The sequence below is a fragment of the Danaus plexippus genome, chromosome Z, assembly GCF_018135715.1.
Source record: "Danaus plexippus chromosome Z, MEX_DaPlex, whole genome shotgun sequence".
NCBI lineage: Eukaryota > Metazoa > Arthropoda > Insecta > Lepidoptera > Nymphalidae > Danaus > Danaus plexippus.
The window spans coordinates 8142662-8163444 of record NC_083559.1 but is presented as its reverse complement, the minus strand read 5'-3'; the positions used below and the strand labels follow the sequence as shown (position 1 = coordinate 8163444).

Sequence of the window (20783 nt, the reverse complement as noted above, 5' to 3'; positions counted from 1 at the left end):
TCTCGACTGCCACCCTCCTCTGGGAGAGGTAGTCGCCTATCAGCCTCCTCAGATACAGGGGCACTCCGAAGTACTCGAGTGCCACCTGTATCGCGCTGTGTGGGAGGCTGTTGAAGGCGTTGGCGATGTCCAACGACACTGCCAACACTACCTCTCCTCTGCGTTCCGCCTCTTCCGTCACCGCCCTCAGGCGTTTGAGGGCATCGACGGTCGACCGACGGGCTCGGAACCCAAATTGGGATTCTGACAGTCCCGGGCCCGAGCCTTCCTCCAGGTGCCGAACGAGACGGGTGGCCATTATCTTCTCCAGGGCCTTCCCCGCCTCGTTCAGCACAACCACCGGTCGCACCGCCGAAGCCGAGTCCAGAGGCCGGCTGCCTTTTGGGAGTAGGCAAAGCCGGCCTTCCTTCCAGGCCCTCGGAAACTGCCCGGACCTCAGACAGAGGTCGAACAGCTCCCTGAGGGCTTCCCCGAGGTGCACCAGGGAGAGAGCAAGAACTCTCCCGTGCACCCCGTCCGGACCCGGTGCGCTCTTCTTACTCTGGAGGCGAGTCAGAATCGCCTCCATTTCAGACTCCGTGACGGTGGGCGGAACGCGGTCGCCCTCTTCCAACGTCAGCCGGGCCATTCTGGGGGGAGTGAATCCCGCAGGAGCGTCGGGGAAGAGTTCCCCCACGATCCCCCTCAGAACAGCTGGCTGGAGCACTTCCGTTATGGGGGCCGACTGGGCGCAGAGCTTGTTCCGCGCCCGCTTGTATGGTCGGCCCCAAGGGTCTCGATCGAGACCCTCCACCAGCTCCAGCCAGGCTGCCTCCTTGGCCCGGCAGATGGCCTGCTGCAGGATCAACTTTTTCGCGACGTAGATCCTGTACAGCCGGCCATCTCGCTCCTCGTCCTGGGGGCGGCGTCGCCTACTCCGGGTATATGCCCTCCTGGCCCCGTTGCAGGCGACCCGGAGGTTGGAGATATTCTCCGACCACCAGTACACCGCTCCCCGCGGGGGGGGACGTCCTACGGGGGGCATCGCCGCTCTGCAGACGTTTTGGAGAACGTCTCCGAAGCGACTAGCCCCTTCATCCACCCCCAACTCCGCACTCTCCGGGAGACTCCAGCGGCCGACAACGGCCGCTTCTTCAGCCAGTTCCCGGTTGAGCTTTGACAGTGCCCAACGCGGGAACCGACTTCTCTCCCGGGGCGACGAGGAACTCGACGCTGGACTCCGGCGACCTGCAGGAGTGGAAGACACTTCGAACCGTATGTAGCGGTGGTCCGAGAGCGTCTCCACTCCTGCCTCAACCCTCCATCCCTCCACTCTGCGTGCGATGGTCGGAGTGGCGAAAGAGACATCCACCACTGAACCTCCCGACCGTCGCACGCACGTCTGGACTGTCCCCGTGTTGAGAAGGGACAGTCCGGCAGTTAGCGCCCATTCCTCCAGTTCCCTCCCTTTGGGTGTTGTGTGAGGGTTCCCCCACGCCGTGGACTTGGCGTTGAGGTCCCCCATCACAACCACCTGGAGAGGCGCTAACTGCCCTACCACCGGCCCGAGAGAGTCGAGAAATCTCTCGAAGGCCGGCAGGTCGCGGTTCGGGGAGAAATATACCCCAACTATGGCAATCTCCCCCCGAACCGCCGCCACATACCCGTGGCCCCTCGCTTTGACTGCGAGGGGGGGCACGGCGCCCGGCCTCGTGACGATAGCGACGGAGCCGTCCGCGTCTCCCACCCAGTGAGGTTGGGCAGGGACATAGTACGGCTCCGACATCACCGCCACGTCAACGGCCCACTCCACCATGGACTGCAGGAAGAGATCCTGAGCCCCGGCGCAGTGGTTGCCATTAGCCTGTAGGAACCTGAGATGTCCAGCCATTACTCGGACATCTCAGCTCCTGACGCCTGCCTCGAAACCCCCACCCTTTTCGGTTGGGCCGGGAGTTTCCCACGGGTGGATGGGGGGCGGCACGAATGACCCCCCATCACATGGTCCGCCGGCATGCTCGCGTCAGCGCACACAGCGCAGCGCGGTGACGCGGAACACTGGGCGGACTTGTGGCCCTCCTTGCCGCAGCGGTAGCACAGGCCGCTGCGGTCTTTTGGACTGGAGCACGCGGCCGCAACGTGCCCCATTCCCAAGCACTTAAAGCAGTGCTTGGGCCGTGCCTCCATATATGAGAGCCGCACTTGGCTCCACCCCACCAATATACTGCCCAGCTGCAGCAACTTTTTGGCCGCCACAGCCGGCACCTCCAGTAGGGCAGAGCCTGTGCCGCGAACCCCAGGTCGCACGTTGCGCACCCTGACCTGGGCCTCGGTGCAGCCCCCCTCCTGCGCGACCGCGGCTATTAGCCGGTCCGCGGTCGTCGCATCACTAAGGCCCGTGACTCTCAAGTCAGTGAACTTCACGGGCCTCGTAACCTCCACCTCCTCTGCCAGTGCGGACTTCAGCTTCGCGGCCAAAGCGTCTGCTTTGTCCGCACTGGTGGAGCCGGGAACCTCGATGATACGGGCCCCCGTTGCTGTAGCACGGATCTTCAGGGGCCCTATCCCCAGCTCCTTTCGGTCCACCTCTTTTTCGGCCTTGAGGAGGACCGACAGATACGATGCCCCTCGGGCCGCTGCCTCAGGGCGTAGTTTCAGCACTACGGCCTGGGAGCGCGGGAGCATCACTTTTTTCGGGCCCTCTTTAGGGCCCGCCTTCTTCTGCTGTGGCGCCGGCTTCTTAGTCATCGGCACCACCTCCTTCTTCTTGGGGGCCTTGCGGCGGACTACCTCCGTCCATCCCGCCGCGTTGGCCCCAACACCCGCTGCCACCGGTTCGGCCCTTCCACTAGACGTGGATGGACCGAACGCTGTCCAAATCGCCTCTTTCCCCTTACCCTTACCCTTACCTTTTCCCTTGGAGGACGGTGGAGGAAGAGAAGGGAAGTCATCCTCCGACAACACCATTACTGGTGCCAATGACGCCGTTGGAGGGGCCGATGACTTGGCCCCTCTTTGCATGGCCGCCTGGCGGATAGCCTTTTTGGCAGCTATGGCGACGGCGGAGTTGTCACCCGCCAGGGCAGGGCGGCTGACCTCCTCCCGCGGGAGCCGGGACTCTAGCGCGGCAAGTCGTCCATCGACCAGGTTGCCAACCAACCTGGCGATATTCGACTCTAACGCTTGCATCTGGTCCCGGCCGATCGGGCCCTCAGACGCCACCTTTGTCGCCTCCGCCCTCTCCCTCCGCATCTCCTCAAATTGGAGGCGGTGAGCGCGCACCTCCTCTTTGAGACCCGCGTTCTCTCGCCGGAGCCGACCAATATCGGCTCTAAGACGGCGGGTCTCTTCCGCCTCCGTGCGCGTCACAAGCACGCCCAGCGCCTCCCTGAGAAGGGCAGAGGCCTTCATTATTTTTGAAGAGTACCCCCCTTTTAGGTTGGTACTCTTTCCCACTAATTCTTTGATAAGGTCGAGGCTTTTCTCAGCCTCGACCATTATCGCCTCTGCCCCCATTGTCTCCAGGTCCAGAAGGACCTCTTTCTCCCTTGCCTTTCCTCCGTCCCTCCCCCTTACCAGCTTCTTTTCCATTAAAGAGTCGAAGCTGGCCTCCGACTCCTCCTCTTGCCGCTTGCGGAGATATTTTCGAGCCCTAGTTAGGGCACGACCGCGGCCTCGTCTCCCCACCGGACCCGGACTCCTAAAAATCTCGCCCCCAGTCTCAGTGTCGGAGCCAGACATCTCCGAAAAGAGACGTTTGGCTCCCACCTCCGACCCCGGACGCGACGACATAGCATCGTCCGCAACGAAACTCCCTAAATCTAATATTCCCGGTATCCCCCCCGGGCAACCCCCCACCATCATCTTCCTTATCTACCATCCTAAACACTCCTACGCAACGACGAAAGCAAAGCAAAACAACCAAAATTACAACGAAAGTTTCACACCTGTGATCACCCTTCTATTTCTCTAACCTTGCTTAGTGTCTATTAATTGACTAAGCTATAATAAAGTATTTTCGATTAAGGTAAGCGTTAGAAAATTTAAAATACATATTTATTAATAAACCGCTTGTAAAAAAAAAAAAACAAGAATTTTAAACATCGCAATGTTTTAACACTCAATTCTCAAAATGCGTTTCATAGAATTTATTATAAGCAACTACTAAAAAATATTTCACTAACCATACCTTTCAAAAGTCCTAACCTGTTCAGTGAGCACATTGAAGAGCTGTTCAAGACCTGATTTATAATAATACGAAAAGAACGGTTGTTAGTTAAAAACGTTCAGAATACTTTTGACAGACTTACAACTGACATTTCTATAAAGATTTCAAAAAGGTGGCATATTATTATTTTTATAAAGCTAATGTAGACAATAAGAAGAGATATAATAAGGAACTAATATATTTGTATCTCTATGATTTGAATTTCGTATTCATTTAAAATAAATGTGAAGAATATAAACTTGTTAGCGTAATGTTTGTAGAGTATAGAATGTAGACAAACAAAATGTACAAACATTTTAAAAAAAATATATGGGAATGTTTCAATTATAAAATTTTTAGTGTTATAATAACCCTTAAGTACAGTCTATTTAGTCAGTTTAGTTTTAGAAGTAAATCTCAACTTACAAGCAAGTTATTTATACTAGTATTATAAATACAAAAGCATATTAAGGTATATAGAGTATGCATCCATATGTCTATACACTGAATAGATTTTTCAAAAAAAAGTACATTTCCTTATAGGAATGTGATTATACCCTAAATTTGTAAAAAGAAATGTAATTTCTAAACTAAAATAAAATCTCTCTTAAAATCAAAGGCTTAAATGAAATACGCAGAAAGTTGCGCCCATGTTGATATAAGCCCTCCGGTAGGTGAAATCATCTCTTATACTTTTTATTTACTTGAGCTCTTTGAAATCTACAGAATGATATCCTTTCCTCAATTGCAAAGAAACAAAACATGTACATGTATAAATATTTTGTACATACAAAATTATTGAGCGAAGTCTGAGTTATGTTTATTAACATTTGCTACGTTTACATTTCACTAATACTGACATGTTCTCATACACAAACAAACACACGTACATACACCGGAAAAACAACGCATGTATACATACATTTACTGAATAATTAAAGCATAAGAATGAAAACAAATTAAAAATAGTACCATTTATTGAGACACACATACATATCTAAATTATTCATATATTATAAAGACCTGGTATATCATGCCAAAAACTACTGATCTCATTAAAAGACGACTGCATCTCCGCTACTTCATTCGAGGAGGGGTCAAATTGCTCTACCTGTAAAAGTTTCAAAAAGTTTACGGCGAGTATGGTCAAATAATTTTTATATAAATAAAACATATTAAAAATTTATTGCTCTAGAAAATATTTTCAATGTGAATTCATTAAATCGGAATAATTAATTACAGTAACGGTGCTTCACAAAAGTCTGTGAGGAATAGGATGCTTTAATTTAATTTTTAGTTAAGTTTGTGTTAAAAAAATCATGTAATCTATTCGATATATTTTTGTAGTCGATCTATTTAAATAAGTTAATGTTGTATTGCGATATATCTACTTTTAAGAACAAAGATCTGTTAAAGCATTATTTGTAAAAGACGTTATGGACTTTAAAACTTAATGATTAGTAACATTGTTCAATATTGTTGGTGACAAGGACATTGTATCCAAATACTTTGTAGATATGTAATAATTTGTATATAAATACTTTTCCCACTACAAGATATTTTGTATCGAAAGTTTCAACGACGCGATTTTTATAAAATATATTTTCACATCATTTGTTACCAAATAATACTTTAATTATAGCGAAAATTATTTTAGTAAAAATTGTATAAAATACAAAAAACTGGTAATAATGACCCCTAAGGTTTTGCGCGGTATTTGACCATTTTTTCTGAAAGCAACCAATGTAACCGGTTTTTGTCTCCTTTCAAACGGTTCAAAGTATCCCTGTAAAAAAAAACATAAAAGTTACTTAATATACCACAAATGTGAAATTAAAATGCTAAGTTGTGTTAAGAATTTGAGAATTAAATATTGTCCATCGTGGATAACATCTTATTAAACTGATAAGTAGTACCTTGTTAAAGGACGGATCAAATCCAAAGGTGAGAGGTTTTGCGAGTCTTGTCAATAAATATGGTTGCTTAAAAAAGACGTGCTGTGATGTCGCATCATCTGGGTTTGATTGCTAAAGGAATTAAAAATTTTACATGTAGATGACAAATAACGGTAGTAACGTTTTATGTATAGAACAATTGCCCAGGAAGTTCTTATATTTTTGTGTTTTAATAAATCTTGTTCACAAATACTTCAAAACAAACTATCTAAAGTATGTTACCCTTTAATTGCTACTGAGGCCTTAAAGGTTTTTGGACTTTGTAGTTTCGTATAGTAAATTTACTTTAAAAAGGTTCGTTACTGGTCGACGAATCCAAAAATTTTTTTATTGATATTTTTTGTCGTATATAATTTTATACTTACCGATGAAGCTGGACGATACACCCATAAAGATTTTAGGTCCGGGTTTACATTTCTTGTATCTGAGGTGGATACGTATTCAATGGAAGAGATTTTTGTCGGAGTAATATGTAGATTAGAATCTTTGGCGGATTTCGTGCCTAAAATAAAAATAACAATATTAAAAAAATATGTAAAACTTGTTTGAAAAACAAATGACATACCTACTTTGTAAATGCACTGGCAAATGTAATGTAATAAAAATAAAAATGACACTATAACAGTCCATTTTTAAAGGATTTTTATGCGAGTTTTACGGTCACCACAATTAGGAGCTAAATAAGTAAGAAGTGGAACTGATGTTCTTCTTATAACTGCAAAAAGTCGTTCTTTGAATTATATGTTTATTATGACAAGAGTCAACAATAACTTCATGGAAATTGAAATGTTGCTTTTCATTGGAGTCAATACGTAGAATGAGAACAGGATTCTACAATCACTATTGATTGTTTTCATGCTTGGCAACCCATAAAACATTTTAAATAATTGATAACATCGTTTGCTATAAGTAGTTCGAACATTATTTCCTAAGTTGGTACGTGAAAAAAAAAATGTATTTTTTTTTCAAAAATAATGAGAACTCTAAATTAAATCAAACTTTATGGGAAAATCATGTTGAAAATTCTTTTTTAACAATGCTTCTGTAAGATAATTAATAAAAAAAAATTAACAGTGCCTTGCTTTAGGCGAATATAAATATATACATATATGTAATAGGTAAAATATCCAGATTCGTCAGTCGCAAACTAAGAATTCTTTGTCATCGTGTAACTGGTTATATATTAAACTCAATATTGGAACTTAGCGGGAGGTTAATAGAACCAATAGAGTGGTACAGTTTTATACATAGAATATATGATAAGCATATACTTATACTCTGTAACTTGATCATTTTAACATTTGCATTTCAGACTCAAAACTAAATATATATTTAATTTAATATCTATGATTCGGCGATCATAAGCAGTGGTAATGGGCTAAAAAATTTCATGTGCCTCAAGATTATTGTTTCGTTTTGACCAATCATTCAACTTGTCTGTAACCCACAAAAACTACCCAAGTTAAGTTTGAGTAAGTTTATAAAATGTCTACAAACTAAGGAACACACTATCCAATGTATTACACAAGATTATCAAACGAGTGACATATTTTTCAGGCTACTAATCGATACTGGTTTTAAAAGGGAAAGCGATCTTAAGAAAAGCTAAGAAAGGTCTTGTATTGGTTTTATTTCAATTTTGCACATTCATAAGTTTGGTCGCAAAATTCACACACTCCATGCTTACCCAAGGGGCCTTTTCATTGGTGGCTGAAGACGAAGTACGTAACTGGGGTCTAGTAAATAGGCTATCAAAATATGGCACGCTCGTTGACTACGGCTCATATTAGGACATATATTCAAGGCAGCTACATATTATGCCACTTGTAAAGAAAAGCTGCATCATCATTTGCTATTCCCCACAGCCCCACAACATTCAGTTTAGTAAGAACAACTCAATGTCACATGTCACCTTTGATTAAGTATAAAAGTATTTTTCCTTTTTTTTGGCAGGTGATAACAGGATACTCAAACAGTTCGTGAAACTTATTTCATGACAGAAAATAAATACGTTCAGAGTATTGTCTCTGAGGATCTGATCATATATGCCGCCGGGTTGGTAAAGGGTTTTTTTCTCCGAATGTTTTTGGACCTGACAACACAATCGACGGAGGCAGTTTTACGCTTGTTGCTAGCTAGAAGAGATTTATCGATGAGAGCTTTTGGAATGGACCTGATGAAACCGATACCTAATTTAAAAGTTAAATGATTGTCTTGGCCGATGATGGCCTTTCATACTTCAATTTGAAGGATCTTCGAGGGCTGCAAATATTTGAAGAAAGCAAAACCTTTCCAGGAACAACTGCTCTCTGACAAATTATATGCTCTAAATAGTAAGCAACTTACAAATGCATACAGCCGTCTTGAAAGGTCACGGTGCGATTAATATGTTACGGTATCGTAGGTTTTATAAGATGCCATTGCCCTTTACCCATTCACTCTGGGAAGATTCATAAAAGGAAGATTCATTTCTTTGAGAAATATCTTAAATTGAAATTTTACGTCCAAAAACCTATCTTCATCAAATGTATTTTAAATAATAAGAAACATTTAACTTGATGAAACATTGTTCACGTCATATCTTGTTGATCATCAATATGTAAACAAGGTGCACGGTTGCACGGATGACGCTGCTCTTCCATCTCGCCAGGCGCGCAACGCCCCAATACACAAACACGTTTGCGAGATATCGTGCCTTCACCGCACGTCACAGAACATTCGCTCCATTTACCCCATCGACTCCACACTTTACGTAGTTTCAGACTTTCCTCAGAGGCTTCTGAAAATGTAATTTTATGGTGTATTTACAATATTTGATTTAGATTGTACATGTGATGAGAAACAATTATTGAGATCAATAGGTATTTATCTGTGCACATATATTAAATCAACAAAAGTTACTAGTTGAAATATTAACAAAATGTCTCTCTCATATAGTGATTTTTATATGTTCAGGCTTTGTAAACATGTTAATGAAACCATATCTTAGGTATCTCGAGATTAGAGTTCAAAAAAGTAGTATTGTTTGAATAAGAATATTTATGTTTTGGAAAAAAAATATCAGATTTTTATGCACGACTTGTACATGATATAACGATTATTCTTACTTTTGTTGTCGATATCATCAACTGTTTGTAATTTTAAAGTGGTTTTTATACTTTGATCATTATAAGTCTTTTGGTAAATACGTAAAAATGGTAAATTTCTTTTTAATCTTCCTTTTTTTAAAATTTTGTAGACATCGTCGGAATTGAAGCTGGTTTCATAACAGCAAACTGTACTTATACTGCCAACTAACAATATTATAAGTAACTCTGTAAAAAATGAGTTAAACATCAATGTCCTTAAAATTATAAATATGTTAGAGTAATAAATAAGATATTTTTTATAAAAATTTAAACAAGGCTAGATTGGAAAATAACATATGATGTCATAAACTGACAGAGCAAGTCGTCAATTTCATTTTTCCGATTGACATATTATAATTATAAAATATTTATTTAAACAAAAGAGTTCTATTAATATATTAGAAATGTATAAAATTATAGTGTCGTAAATAATTTAAAAAAAAATTAAATATTTTGAAACATGGTTGATACAAATATTTTATACACTTTAATAAATTGTTAAGTCATGTGAAAGGACAGATAATCTGTCGATTTTTCTGAATAATAACTATATAAATTAGTTATACTTAATGACAAATTTTGTGGAGAAAGATAATGTCAATATTGTATATATATATGATAGTTTTCCACCGACATATTAACTAAGTACCTATTTGTGATATAGAAATTATTAGCTAGGAGTGAATTTTGTAATAATTCATCTCAAATAATTATTATGGGGGTGGGTATTAGCAATGAACACTTTTCATTTTCAAGCTATAGCTCTCTCTTACAAAGTACGAATTTTGTATGAATTTTCAGTAAGTGAAAAAAATAATTTATGAACGAATTTTTTGTTAACCAACCCCACAAAAGGGGGGGGGGGTTGGTAACAATACAGATGTTTAATTTTTACATTTTATGCCATGCGAAGTGGGTAGGGTAAGGGTAACTATTAGTACATTAATATGATAAAATAAAATCTAAATATAATGAAAATATGATTGATAGTTACATATATTATGAAAAAAAAAGAATAAGAAACAAGCTAGAAGTGTGATACAATGTTTATTTTTACATGATGGTTACTGAATAGGATAATACAATTCTAAATATATGTATAGTGACGAATGTGTTTATAATTTTGTTAGTAAAGCAGTCAAAAGATATCATTTATACATTCGGCTTATTTTAAATGATCTAATGGAGTAACATAACTGTGATAAGATTATGGGAAAATATTCAGGTTTTAGTTTACATCATATAGAAAAATTATCCTAGGAACATCTATTGAAGAAGCATTTATCTACATCTTTATATTTAACAATAGAATACCGGGGAGGAAATAAGTAAGAAATTTGGTTGATGTTGTTCAGCAAGCGTGTCCTGATAGGAACTCGCTACAGCCTGATTGTATTAAACAACAAAAAATATACCATAAACAATTGCAGAATATTTAAGTACCCCAAAACTGACATCCGTAAATGCATATTTAATAGAATGAAATTCAATCAGACTTTATAGTCAGTCCATTGCCTCAGTGAAACTTTGTTTCACTTCCATTAAGAAATATGAATTTCTATTATAATTACGTAAATCAAATTGAATACAATAAACCTTATTTCATCCAAAAATAGAATATCATACAGTTGAATACATATTTTATACATTTTAATATATCATTATACGTTTAAAAAATACCTAAGAAATAAAACTTGTATTTAAAGAATAGTAAATAGGTAAAATTTAACAAAAAGGACTTTCGATGGCAGGTGTACAAAGATCATGAATTTTAATATTGTACTATGCTAATACTTAGAAAATAGTTAAAAATAATACTTATTTACTACAACATTTATCTTTTTTAAAAAGATGTTATCGTATAAAAACTTCTTACATAAAAATAATCGAAGACAATATATATATCTTTAAATTAACGCTAAATAATGGCACCGAAGCAATTACTTTTTATTTAACAAAAACTGGATAGTGCTTGACTTTCATTCCACGTGACAGTTTTGTTTTTGGTTTAATCTTATATTGTAAACATTTATGTTGTAATAACCATCTACAAATCTGTATTGAAATGGAAGTATCAGATATAACAAAAATAGACAAGAACATCAATATGTATTTATGCACATATATCTAGTATTGTAGTACAATTAGGTTATATTATAATATGTGTTTTTACTATAGTAAGTTCTTTAGTGATCGTTTAAATGATTATATGCATATTTCAATTTCCAAAAGACATATGTAAAAATTGTTATACCTGCAGCTAAATTGGATTCTTAAGTCAAAGTAAAAATCGAAAAAAATAAATATAAAAAGGAGAAGGAAAATTATGTACTCAATCATTTTTACATCAAATAGCCCTCGCCAGGTCCTGTAACCATAGCTTTTTGGTACATGTGAGTAAAAGTTCTGTTAACAACCTCTTCTTCCTCAGTTGTGTAGTGACAATCAGTATAGATAAATCTGTACAAGCCGACAAAACAATACTGAAGAACGAGAAATAAAATCACAGTCACTGCCATTTCAATAAAAGCCGAAATAATACAATAATATAAAATGATAATTTATCATTTACTTCAGAGTTAAATTAAATTAAATAAAATCATAATGGGCCCTAACTAAAATAAGTTATATCCTGCATCTATTCAGCAGAAACAAATATAACAAACGTATTTCAAATATTAACGAAAGTAAGGTCAAAATTTGCAGTATTTCGACAGCTGTATAGGTGTCTGTAAATATGTTTCCACTCGTATGTATAATTTGTCACTTCAAGGCGTAAACGGCACACTACTCACGTGTAGAAGATTTTTAGGTTCAGTGTCCTCTTTTACTTTTATGTGGATGTAATACCAAGTATTTCACTTTTGTTTCTCCATTTCTTTTCTAATATTTGTCTCGAATATTGTTTTTAGTGGAAATCCCGAAATTCATCCTGAAAATCGAGTGTGTTTATGGATTATTTTGGAGTTTAAAATTGTAGTTGATGTCTATTTAGAGTCGAATAATTTGTAAAAAAGCGTAAAATGTTTCTGATTTTTTTTTTCTTTATACTGTGACATTATCAAATTTTTCACTGAAGTTTAAACTATTTATTAATAAAATTTCCTATATTATAAATAAAATTTACTACTCACCATTATTTTTTATTTCAACTTAACCAGGCACAATACAGATTGCGTAGTTTGTGGAAGGAGAATGAAAAAGCAGCTGCGCATGTACTGAATCTCATCTTACAGAGATCGATTTTCCTATTACATATGTACATGTTAAACTAGTATGCATAACAAAGTGTACGAGATTGAATCTTATATGCAATACATCACTATTCTAACTGCGCATGTCTGAAACATTTAAATCGATGCACCTGTCTGTAAATATTTCTTTTATTTCTGATTATCCTGTTTTTTGTCATGCTTAATATGACATGTAATAAATAAAGTTATTTCATTTTATCTTATTGTATAAGAACAAGTCTTTTCGATTAATTGACCTGTCATTAATTTTATTTTGTTGGTGTATTTGCTATAATTAATCAGAATTTTACATTTAATAATTAAATATTTGATTTCACTTCCCATATCATCACTAAGACGTTCTTATATCAAATTTGATTATTATTGAAAATATTTTTATTTTGAACAACTTAGCCGCTTTCGGTAACTTTCTATACTAAATAATTTGAATCAAGCTAATTGTTACATATCTATATGGAATGCAAAACTATCACACTAAAGCTAATGTTATCATGATTATGCTTTTTTAAGTGAATAACAGGTAAAAATATTTAGAAACACTCATCCGATTATGTTTATTAATAACTGTATATTCTGTCTGAACGTCTTGTCGAGAAGTTATAAAAAGCCTTCGGGTTACATCCTCCGTAAGAGTGATTGCGGCTTTATCAACTAATTGCTGTTTTTTTGGAAACGTATTCCTCTATTAGGGTACAATGATTTTCTACATAGTATTTGTTCAGTACTACAAAAGGGTACGATTGCTATCAGTAATCATTTCTTTGACTTTATTTATTTAGCTGCTAGGATTATTATAAATAGAACGTATTATCCTTTTTTACTGAGAGAAAGGTATCAGATTAATACGCCTTTCTGATTTAAAACTTCTGTTTTTTTAATTTATTTTAAAACAGGGGTTAAGACGAACTAATTTTATACTATGCAGTGCTTTATGTGAAAATATCGCTTTATGTTATATATAAGCAGGGCTTTATAATTTTATAGTAATTAAAATCTGGCATATTTATTTACAACATAGCACATGTTTTTATTTTTTATATCATTAGTCATTTTGCATATTCAACATATAAAAATATTCGAAGGTGCAAAAATTAAAAACACAGAACGGTAACCACTTAGCATAGGTTTTAATATTCGCGATTTCTACGACTATTACAGCACTAAATGCATGTAATGGAAAAAATAGCATAGCATTTTATTAAAATTTTCATTCGCAAAATAAAATACAAGATTGAAGTAAATCCCATTAAAAATAAGTTTAAGTAGTAAATACTATGTTTGCATAATATTGCCAGTTATTTTAAGTTAAGATTATGTAATATAATGAATACTCATATAACAAGGTTAAAAGTTATAACAAAGTCGTGCTTACTTTACTAATAAAATTGTAAAAAGTAGATAGTGTAAAATATACAGATTTCAAGATAACAAGAATTTCTTAAACTTATAGGACTATAATATAATATGAAAGAATGGAATCGATGAAAGTAATGAATTGAATGAATGCATTTCAATACTAAGTATTTATGCAGTTTTTGATTTCCTTTCTATGAAAGAAATTTATTGATGTAACCAGTATATATAGGTTTATTTAAAATGTAATTTCCTAATGTTACAATTCTTGCTTTAACAATGTTATAATGTTACAGTGTTACACATTTTCAATAAAAGTAATAGGACATTATAGATTTTCAAATTATAGCGAACAGCTTTCTGTCATTTTCTAAAGTAATTTACAAAGAAATATTTCTTCCCTAACAGAATAATTATAATTATTTATACAAAATTTAGCCTTACATAAAAAATACACATTTAATATGAATGAAAAGGTCTCTGTTTACATATTAATAGACGAAGCCTTCCTTAGTCATAACTACTATGAAATACAGAATAAATAGACATACAAAATTATATACATTTTTATTAAGTTCCTTGTTGCTTAATATTGTCTCATGCATACATGAAAACTTGGCAACCCAATACATCCCTCCGTGTTCCTTAAAAATAAAAAGACAAATTATACTTTTATTTCTAAAAGTGATTTTTAAATAGTAATAAGAGAAATGTATACCTGAGTTGTGAAATAACGGCGTCATTAAAGTATTTTTCACTGGCCTCTTTGTAGATGAAAACACAAAATATTATTAAAATATTATTAAAATATTATTAAAATATTATTAAAATATTATTATTTGTGTAATTTTAAAACAGGAATATGAGGGTCGAAAAATTATTTTTGTTATTAAAATAAATAATTTTAACGTACCAATGCAAACAAATGTGAAATTTTTAAGCATGTTTCTTTCGTATAATTTTTCAAAAACATAGTCCATAGCAGTCACGGTTCTAAACTTTATCAAAGCTCTAAAATCATCTGGATCTGAAAGCGCATTTTTAGTAGATTCACTACGGAAGCACCTCACACCATGCTGTAATTATTAAGAAAAAATATATGTTCAAATATAGATTCTCATAAGAACAAAATATTAAAATTTCTACCTTTTGTCTGAAATATTTCTTTACTTCGGGATAGAACCATCCGCCTTGAAAATATGATAAAAACATATAATATCCCGCTTTGATGTTTTCTCTTCCAACGCTCAGGACAACGGATTCATTCTTATCACCGTTTGGAAAGCCTTCAATGATAGCACTTGTTACAGAACCGTTAGAGGTGTCAGAATCTTCATCTGATTCTTGGTAATAAGGATCATTAATTTTGGCATATTGTCTGAATTGATAACTTTCCCATTTCATCTTGTAATCTTCAAGCATCAATTTCATTAATGGTACGTAAGTTCTTACATAATCGAACCAAACAGACATTTCTTGTTCATAGAATTTGTTCAAACTATCCAAACTGAAAACTTGGTTGTATTTTATATTACATTCTCGTGATTTATCCTCTTCATCACTAGAAGAACTGTAGTCGTCTAAAACACAAACTTCAGAATCCATGATTAAATTTTATGTCAATCTGTCCGTCTCTTTTAACCAACTTTTGTTTCCGAAAGAAATAAATTATCCCTTTTATATACTTCTTCCGTCGTTGACACACCTATAAAATGGTTTTGTTTCAAGATGCAGTAGTAACGATCGGTTCGTGACTAGGCTAGGGATGCGTTTTAAAGGCTCTATTGCGCTTGTGCCAAACCTTATGGATAGTTCAAAAGGTCACCGCACTACGTCACCACATTTTGCTGATTGTGAATACAGTATTTATGGTTGTTATTATCTCACGGGAATACTCAATACATGGAGTACGAATGCCACATGTTTATATGATACTCGAATATACGCATTATTGGAAAACATTGCATTTCAAAATTTTCATTTCTGTTATTCCTTAAACAACTTTGTTGTGATTATAAGTTTTTAATTATAACGAATAATACTAATTAGACTAGAATTTATGTAATTTATATATAAACATATATATATATATATATAGGCAAGGGAAATGCCAAATTACTAATCATTAATTAATAAAAATTCACAAAACCCGTACTGAGTACATTAAATATTTAAGATTTGGGAAACGAATTTAAAAAAAAAACCGTTAAGTAAAGCTTATTAATCTACTTGAAGTCTCTTGTTTTGGTTTTATGTTATCATACTCATCTCTATTTATAGTTTTTTTATATCTAGATACGCGGCAGCGTGTCAAGCTCAGTTCATGCCAAGCAACTGGCTAGTCGTCGCTATTATACGACCCACTGGTGTCTGGTGTCACTTTTGACTCCTTTATAAATCAACACCTCTTTTACGTAACTTCAGCTTACTTCTTTCCATAAGCAAATGTAGAAGCCCAAAATTTCATGAAACTACATTCAAACAGTTATAAAGATATAAAGGTCGGAAAGTTGTCAATTTTAGCACAGACTGACTGACTGATATATGGTCTAACCTACTTCCAGATGGCCTAGAAGTATAAAATTTGGAACCCAGCTTGGCGATTGTGTGTAAGCGTAACGCGCCAGTATCTAGCGTCCATGCATTAACGTATCATGCAAACGAAATTGTCAATTCGTCTATTCCTTCAGGCTTTTGTATCTGCACGTAGATGCGGCCATAAGTCCAAATGTCCGCTTTTTTTTTCAAATATCTTTCAGAACATCCACTATCCATGCAGCAATTCATCTTAAAGGTCTAGTAATTTTCTTATTTTGAAAATAACTATATTGAAAACCTTGTATTATTCAAAGGATATTATTTTTTCAGGAATAGAGAAGAGGGGTACATTATTAATTTATGAACCTTGGTATTAATTTTATGATGAAAAAATTTTAAAATGATGATGTACAGTTTCTAATTCGGTTTTAATTCTTTACATGCTCATTATATGTATTTTTACCGGCCATGGATCTTTTGTTTTTCTCTGAAATAAAGAAAAGCAGACGGGAAGTAATATTTTGGCAACTTTTTTAAAGTTGTATAGTTTATTACTTTTGGCGCGATCAGCGAAGATTTATATATATGTCCAAATTTGTTTTAGCTAAATGTAACCTCAATATATAAATAATGAATGATAATTTTATTAACTAGAGGACATAATGTAGATGTATATTGAATAATATATTGATTTGTAATATTTATTTTTAATATGTTGATTGAAAAACATTTACCACAGAGCACAGCTTTTAATATTCGCAGCTTTTCTACATCTAATACAAGGAAATTATTTCCTCATTAATGATATGAAATAGCTTAAGCAATTCATTTTACATTTATTTTTTCGCAAATTATTATAGCGGCATTGCATACTAATATGAAATACAACGGTAAATAATCATAAAAAAATACAGTAAATATTCAAAAACATTACTTATTAAACGTACATATTTGAAAAACATTAAAAATAATGAGCTTAACTAATAATTATGATAAAGTTCTTAAATAATCCTTATATTTACTTAGTATTAAACGATTGGAGTATAAAATGGCTCCATTTATAGAGTGACAGAAGTACCAAAATTATTAATGTAGTAAAATCAATTCTATAAAAAATACATTTTTTCATCCAATGACTGGTGGATTGTATGAACAATAAAATCGTTAAAAATACAAAACAAGTTTTGTATACAATTTCTCAATGAAATGTTGCTAAAGGACAGGTTACTCGTACACAACTATTATATAATATAAGGAATTCAGTTCCTTATGAAGTTTAGTTTACAACATTTCTTATGATGGAAAATAACACTAAGAACAATTAGTTCTAATAAGAAAATGTTTTTATCCATTGACATAGTCTCGTCAAAATAATTTAAAACATTTAACAATTAAAAATACTGAATTGTTAAAAATATTTAACTGTTATTGTTCTAATACAACACTTAAAATTTAAAATTTTATATAATAGGTGGCCAATGAACTTTTTTAATTAAATCATATCACATTGAAATCGAAAAAATCTTTTAGATTTTTTAAGATAATTTTCAAATAAATGTTTTAATTCGCAATATCGCTATAAATAATTAGAAATTCAAAATATTGACTAATAATAAAATTATATATTATCATAAAAATAACAAAACAAAACCACAGTAAATATAACAAAGACTTTTTTTCACCATTTTTTTTTAGAATAATATGTAATTAACAGACTTATTTAATATTTAATAAGGGTTTTTATCAAGCTACTTGTTGCTTAATGTTTCATGCAGACGAAGAAACTCGGCAATCCAATACACCCCTTCGTGTTCCTTAAAAATAAAATATTTTTTTTTATATTCTAGAAGTGGGTTCCAAAAAACTTATGTACGAAATAAATACCTCAGTTTTGAAATAACTGCGTCATTGAAGTATTCCTCGCTGGCGTCTTGATAAAGAAACAGAAAAAGTAAAAAGGATAATTCAAAATATACAATTTGTGATTTTCTAATAGAATAAGTTAGAAGGTAGAAGGTAGAAGGTAAGGTAGAAGGTAAGAGCGAGAAGAAGTTTCACAGTTATAGAAATATGTAACTAACAATATCATACCAACGCAAACAAACGTGAAGTTTCGAAGCATGTTTTTTTCGGATAATTTAGCAAAAACATCCGCTCTTGCTTTTACGGTTCTAAATTTGATTAAGGCTTTATAATCATCAGGACATTTAAGTGAAGTTTTAGTTGTTTCACTACGGAAACATCTTACACCGTGCTGGAATTATTAAGAAAAAATATAGTTTCAAACACAGATTCTCACAAATACTCTCACATTCTCACAAGAAATAAATATTAAAGTTGTACCTTTTGCCTGAAATATTTCTTTACTTCAGGATAGAACCATCCCCCCTGGAAATATGATAAAAACATATAATATCCCGCCTTGATGTTTTCTCTTCCAACGCTTAGGACCACAGATTCATTCTTTTCGCCATTTGGAAAGCCTTCAATGATAGCACTTGTTACCGTACCGTTGGAGGTGTCAGAATCTTCGTCTGATTCTTCGTAATAAGGATCGTTAATTTTAGCATATTGTTTGTACTTATAACTCTCCCATTTCATCTTATAATCTTCTAGCATTAATTTCATCAAAGGCACGTAGGCCCTCATATAATCGAACCAACCATCCATTGGGTCTTCTTCATATTTTGCTCTTTTGTTCAAGCAATCCATGGGGCAAATGTGCTTTCGTTTCAAGTGAAGTACTGGTGGTGCCTCTTCTTCATCACTCGAAGAACTGTAGTCATCCAACACATACACTTCAGAATTCATGGTTTAGTTCTGGATATTACACTCTGAAAGGTTTCTTACGTCACTTTTATTTCCTAAAAGTCCAATTCCAAATTTTTTTCAATGACACAGCACTATATCTTCACTTTTGCTGAGAGTATATTAGTCCTGAAATAGTCGTGACGGTTTTAGAGCTATTTAATAAAAATAAATCCTCATGTAATGAAAGAATCTTAATAAATCTTATTTCAGACTAATGTCACTTTAAGAGTTTTTTTTCTTCATTTTGCATAAACGAACAGTGTTACTGTACGTACTAAATGGTTTAGCAAATACGACGGCATCCTTCCCGATGGTGAAAATTAAATTTTATTTGTTACTTTTAAACTATCACAGTTATTTAATCGATTCACCACTCCTGTACCAGCTTTAGGAATATTAAAAGATGTTACAATTTAAAATATTTACTTATGCAATTATTGTATTGTGAGGCGTTGATGGTCGGGTGATAAAGCAAATAGTGACTAAGAGCTCCCAGTATAAGAGGAAATGGTTTGTCTTAAAATGTATTTTTGTTTACACAAAATAATTTTGATAAAGCTTTGTGAATTTCTCATTAGTTGTTTAAAAAGTGTCAACGTATGTAAGTTTATGAATGAAAACCTGGAGACGGTCCGTACCTAGCTTGGCGATGCAAAAGTGTAATAGTGCACTATAAGAACCAACTGTTGTCAGGTTTATAATAAATTTTTGGCAAAGCAATAGCAATGTACAATTTTTTATCACGTTATTATTTATAATTGAATATATTCGGTTACAGAAGAACTATTTGTTAAAAATTCAGTAAAAAAGTATCACCTTAATTCAGCGAGGTTTGAATATAATACCTGAACTATTTAATTAATATTTATATATATATATATATATATTTATAATTTTAAAAATCTATATAATATATATTGTTATTAATATTTATAAATATGCACTGAAATGTATCCTTGAGTTGAATAATATTCATCACAAAGTTAAAAAGTTCATTCGAAACCATAGTCTTAAGTCAAAAAAGGTTTAGTATTTTAATACAATAAAGATTTATTTATTAAAATACTAATAGATTTTCATTAAAGTATAACAGTATGTATACTTACATCTCTATGATTTTCAACTGACAGAGCACCACACACTTAAAACCGAGTCATAATTTTATTGCGTTTTACTTTGCATAGCTTTAATATAGTATTTCTCAATGGTATACTTTGGTTATTCGGCCGAGTATGCGTTTTATAGTGAGTTTGTAATGCGCTTGTGCCTAGCCAGAGGATAGTATTGATTTGCACCGCAGGGCGGCGCCACTGCTGATCTCGGTATTTTTTAATTGCAACACCTACATATTTCTGCGAACGTGATATTTTGAGCTCAAAAAGTTAAGATCTATACATATATACTTATATATGATATATTTCTTATACTGAAATTTATTCACAGTTATATAATGTAATAGGATAAAACAAATCGCTTTTTCTTCTTATCACAAAATGTTTTTTTTAATATAAAAAAATTGCACCAGTTCCATTCACAACCTTAACATTAGATATAAATA

At 35.1% G+C, this 20783-nt stretch overlaps 3 protein-coding genes and 1 long non-coding RNA gene across 4 annotated transcripts; all 4 read right to left on the bottom strand.

The window, feature by feature from the left end:
* Positions 1-5145: 5145 nt before the first annotated feature.
* Positions 5146-7004, bottom strand: LOC116777778 (uncharacterized). The gene is made up of 5 exons (XM_032671488.2): positions 6711-7004; positions 6507-6643; positions 6103-6213; positions 5883-5972; positions 5146-5297 (listed from the first exon to the last, which is right to left on the bottom strand). Exons 1-5 carry the CDS (start codon positions 6769-6771, stop codon positions 5193-5195), a joined length of 504 nt encoding a protein of 167 aa, XP_032527379.2. The 5' UTR covers positions 6772-7004; the 3' UTR covers positions 5146-5192.
* Positions 7005-9347: 2343 nt separating this feature from the next.
* LOC133320003 (uncharacterized) lies at positions 9348-12556 on the bottom strand. Its single transcript, XR_009753480.1, has 3 exons — positions 12404-12556; positions 12065-12201; positions 9348-9455 (listed from the first exon to the last, which is right to left on the bottom strand). It is a non-coding gene; the product is annotated as an uncharacterized LOC133320003 (long non-coding RNA).
* Positions 12557-13630: 1074 nt separating this feature from the next.
* On the bottom strand, positions 13631-15700 carry LOC116777374 (uncharacterized). Its single transcript, XM_032670884.2, has 4 exons — positions 15023-15700; positions 14790-14952; positions 14595-14640; positions 13631-14520 (listed from the first exon to the last, which is right to left on the bottom strand). The coding sequence occupies exons 1-4, from the start codon at positions 15479-15481 to the stop codon at positions 14463-14465; spliced, it is 726 nt and encodes a 241-aa protein (XP_032526775.1). The 5' UTR covers positions 15482-15700; the 3' UTR covers positions 13631-14462.
* Positions 15701-17099: 1399 nt separating this feature from the next.
* On the bottom strand, positions 17100-20453 carry LOC116777379 (uncharacterized). The gene is made up of 5 exons (XM_032670891.2): positions 20332-20453; positions 18758-19351; positions 18506-18668; positions 18299-18344; positions 17100-18228 (listed from the first exon to the last, which is right to left on the bottom strand). The coding sequence occupies exons 2-5, from the start codon at positions 19223-19225 to the stop codon at positions 18174-18176; spliced, it is 732 nt and encodes a 243-aa protein (XP_032526782.1). The 5' UTR covers positions 19226-19351; positions 20332-20453; the 3' UTR covers positions 17100-18173.
* Positions 20454-20783: the final 330 nt, after the last annotated feature.

Coding starts and splice junctions, on each gene's coding strand:
- LOC116777778 (XM_032671488.2), bottom strand. CDS start 6,771: ATGGACTGTTATAGTGTCATTTTTATTTTTATTACATTACATTTGCCA. Junction 6,214..6,506: donor TGTATCGTCCAGCTTCATCG/GTAAGTATAAAA, acceptor TAATTCCTTTAG/CAATCAAACCCAGATGATGC. Junction 5,973..6,102: donor TTGATCCGTCCTTTAACAAG/GTACTACTTATC, acceptor TTTTTTTTACAG/GGATACTTTGAACCGTTTGA.
- LOC116777374 (XM_032670884.2), bottom strand. CDS start 15,481: ATGGATTCTGAAGTTTGTGTTTTAGACGACTACAGTTCTTCTAGTGAT. Junction 14,953..15,022: donor AGAAATATTTCAGACAAAAG/GTAGAAATTTTA, acceptor TAATAATTACAG/CATGGTGTGAGGTGCTTCCG. Junction 14,641..14,789: donor TTTCACATTTGTTTGCATTG/GTACGTTAAAAT, acceptor TCATCTACAAAG/AGGCCAGTGAAAAATACTTT.
- LOC116777379 (XM_032670891.2), bottom strand. CDS start 19,225: ATGAATTCTGAAGTGTATGTGTTGGATGACTACAGTTCTTCGAGTGAT. Junction 18,345..18,505: donor CTTCACGTTTGTTTGCGTTG/GTATGATATTGT, acceptor TTCTTTATCAAG/ACGCCAGCGAGGAATACTTC. Junction 18,229..18,298: donor GCAGTTATTTCAAAACTGAG/GTATTTATTTCG, acceptor TTTATTTTTAAG/GAACACGAAGGGGTGTATTG.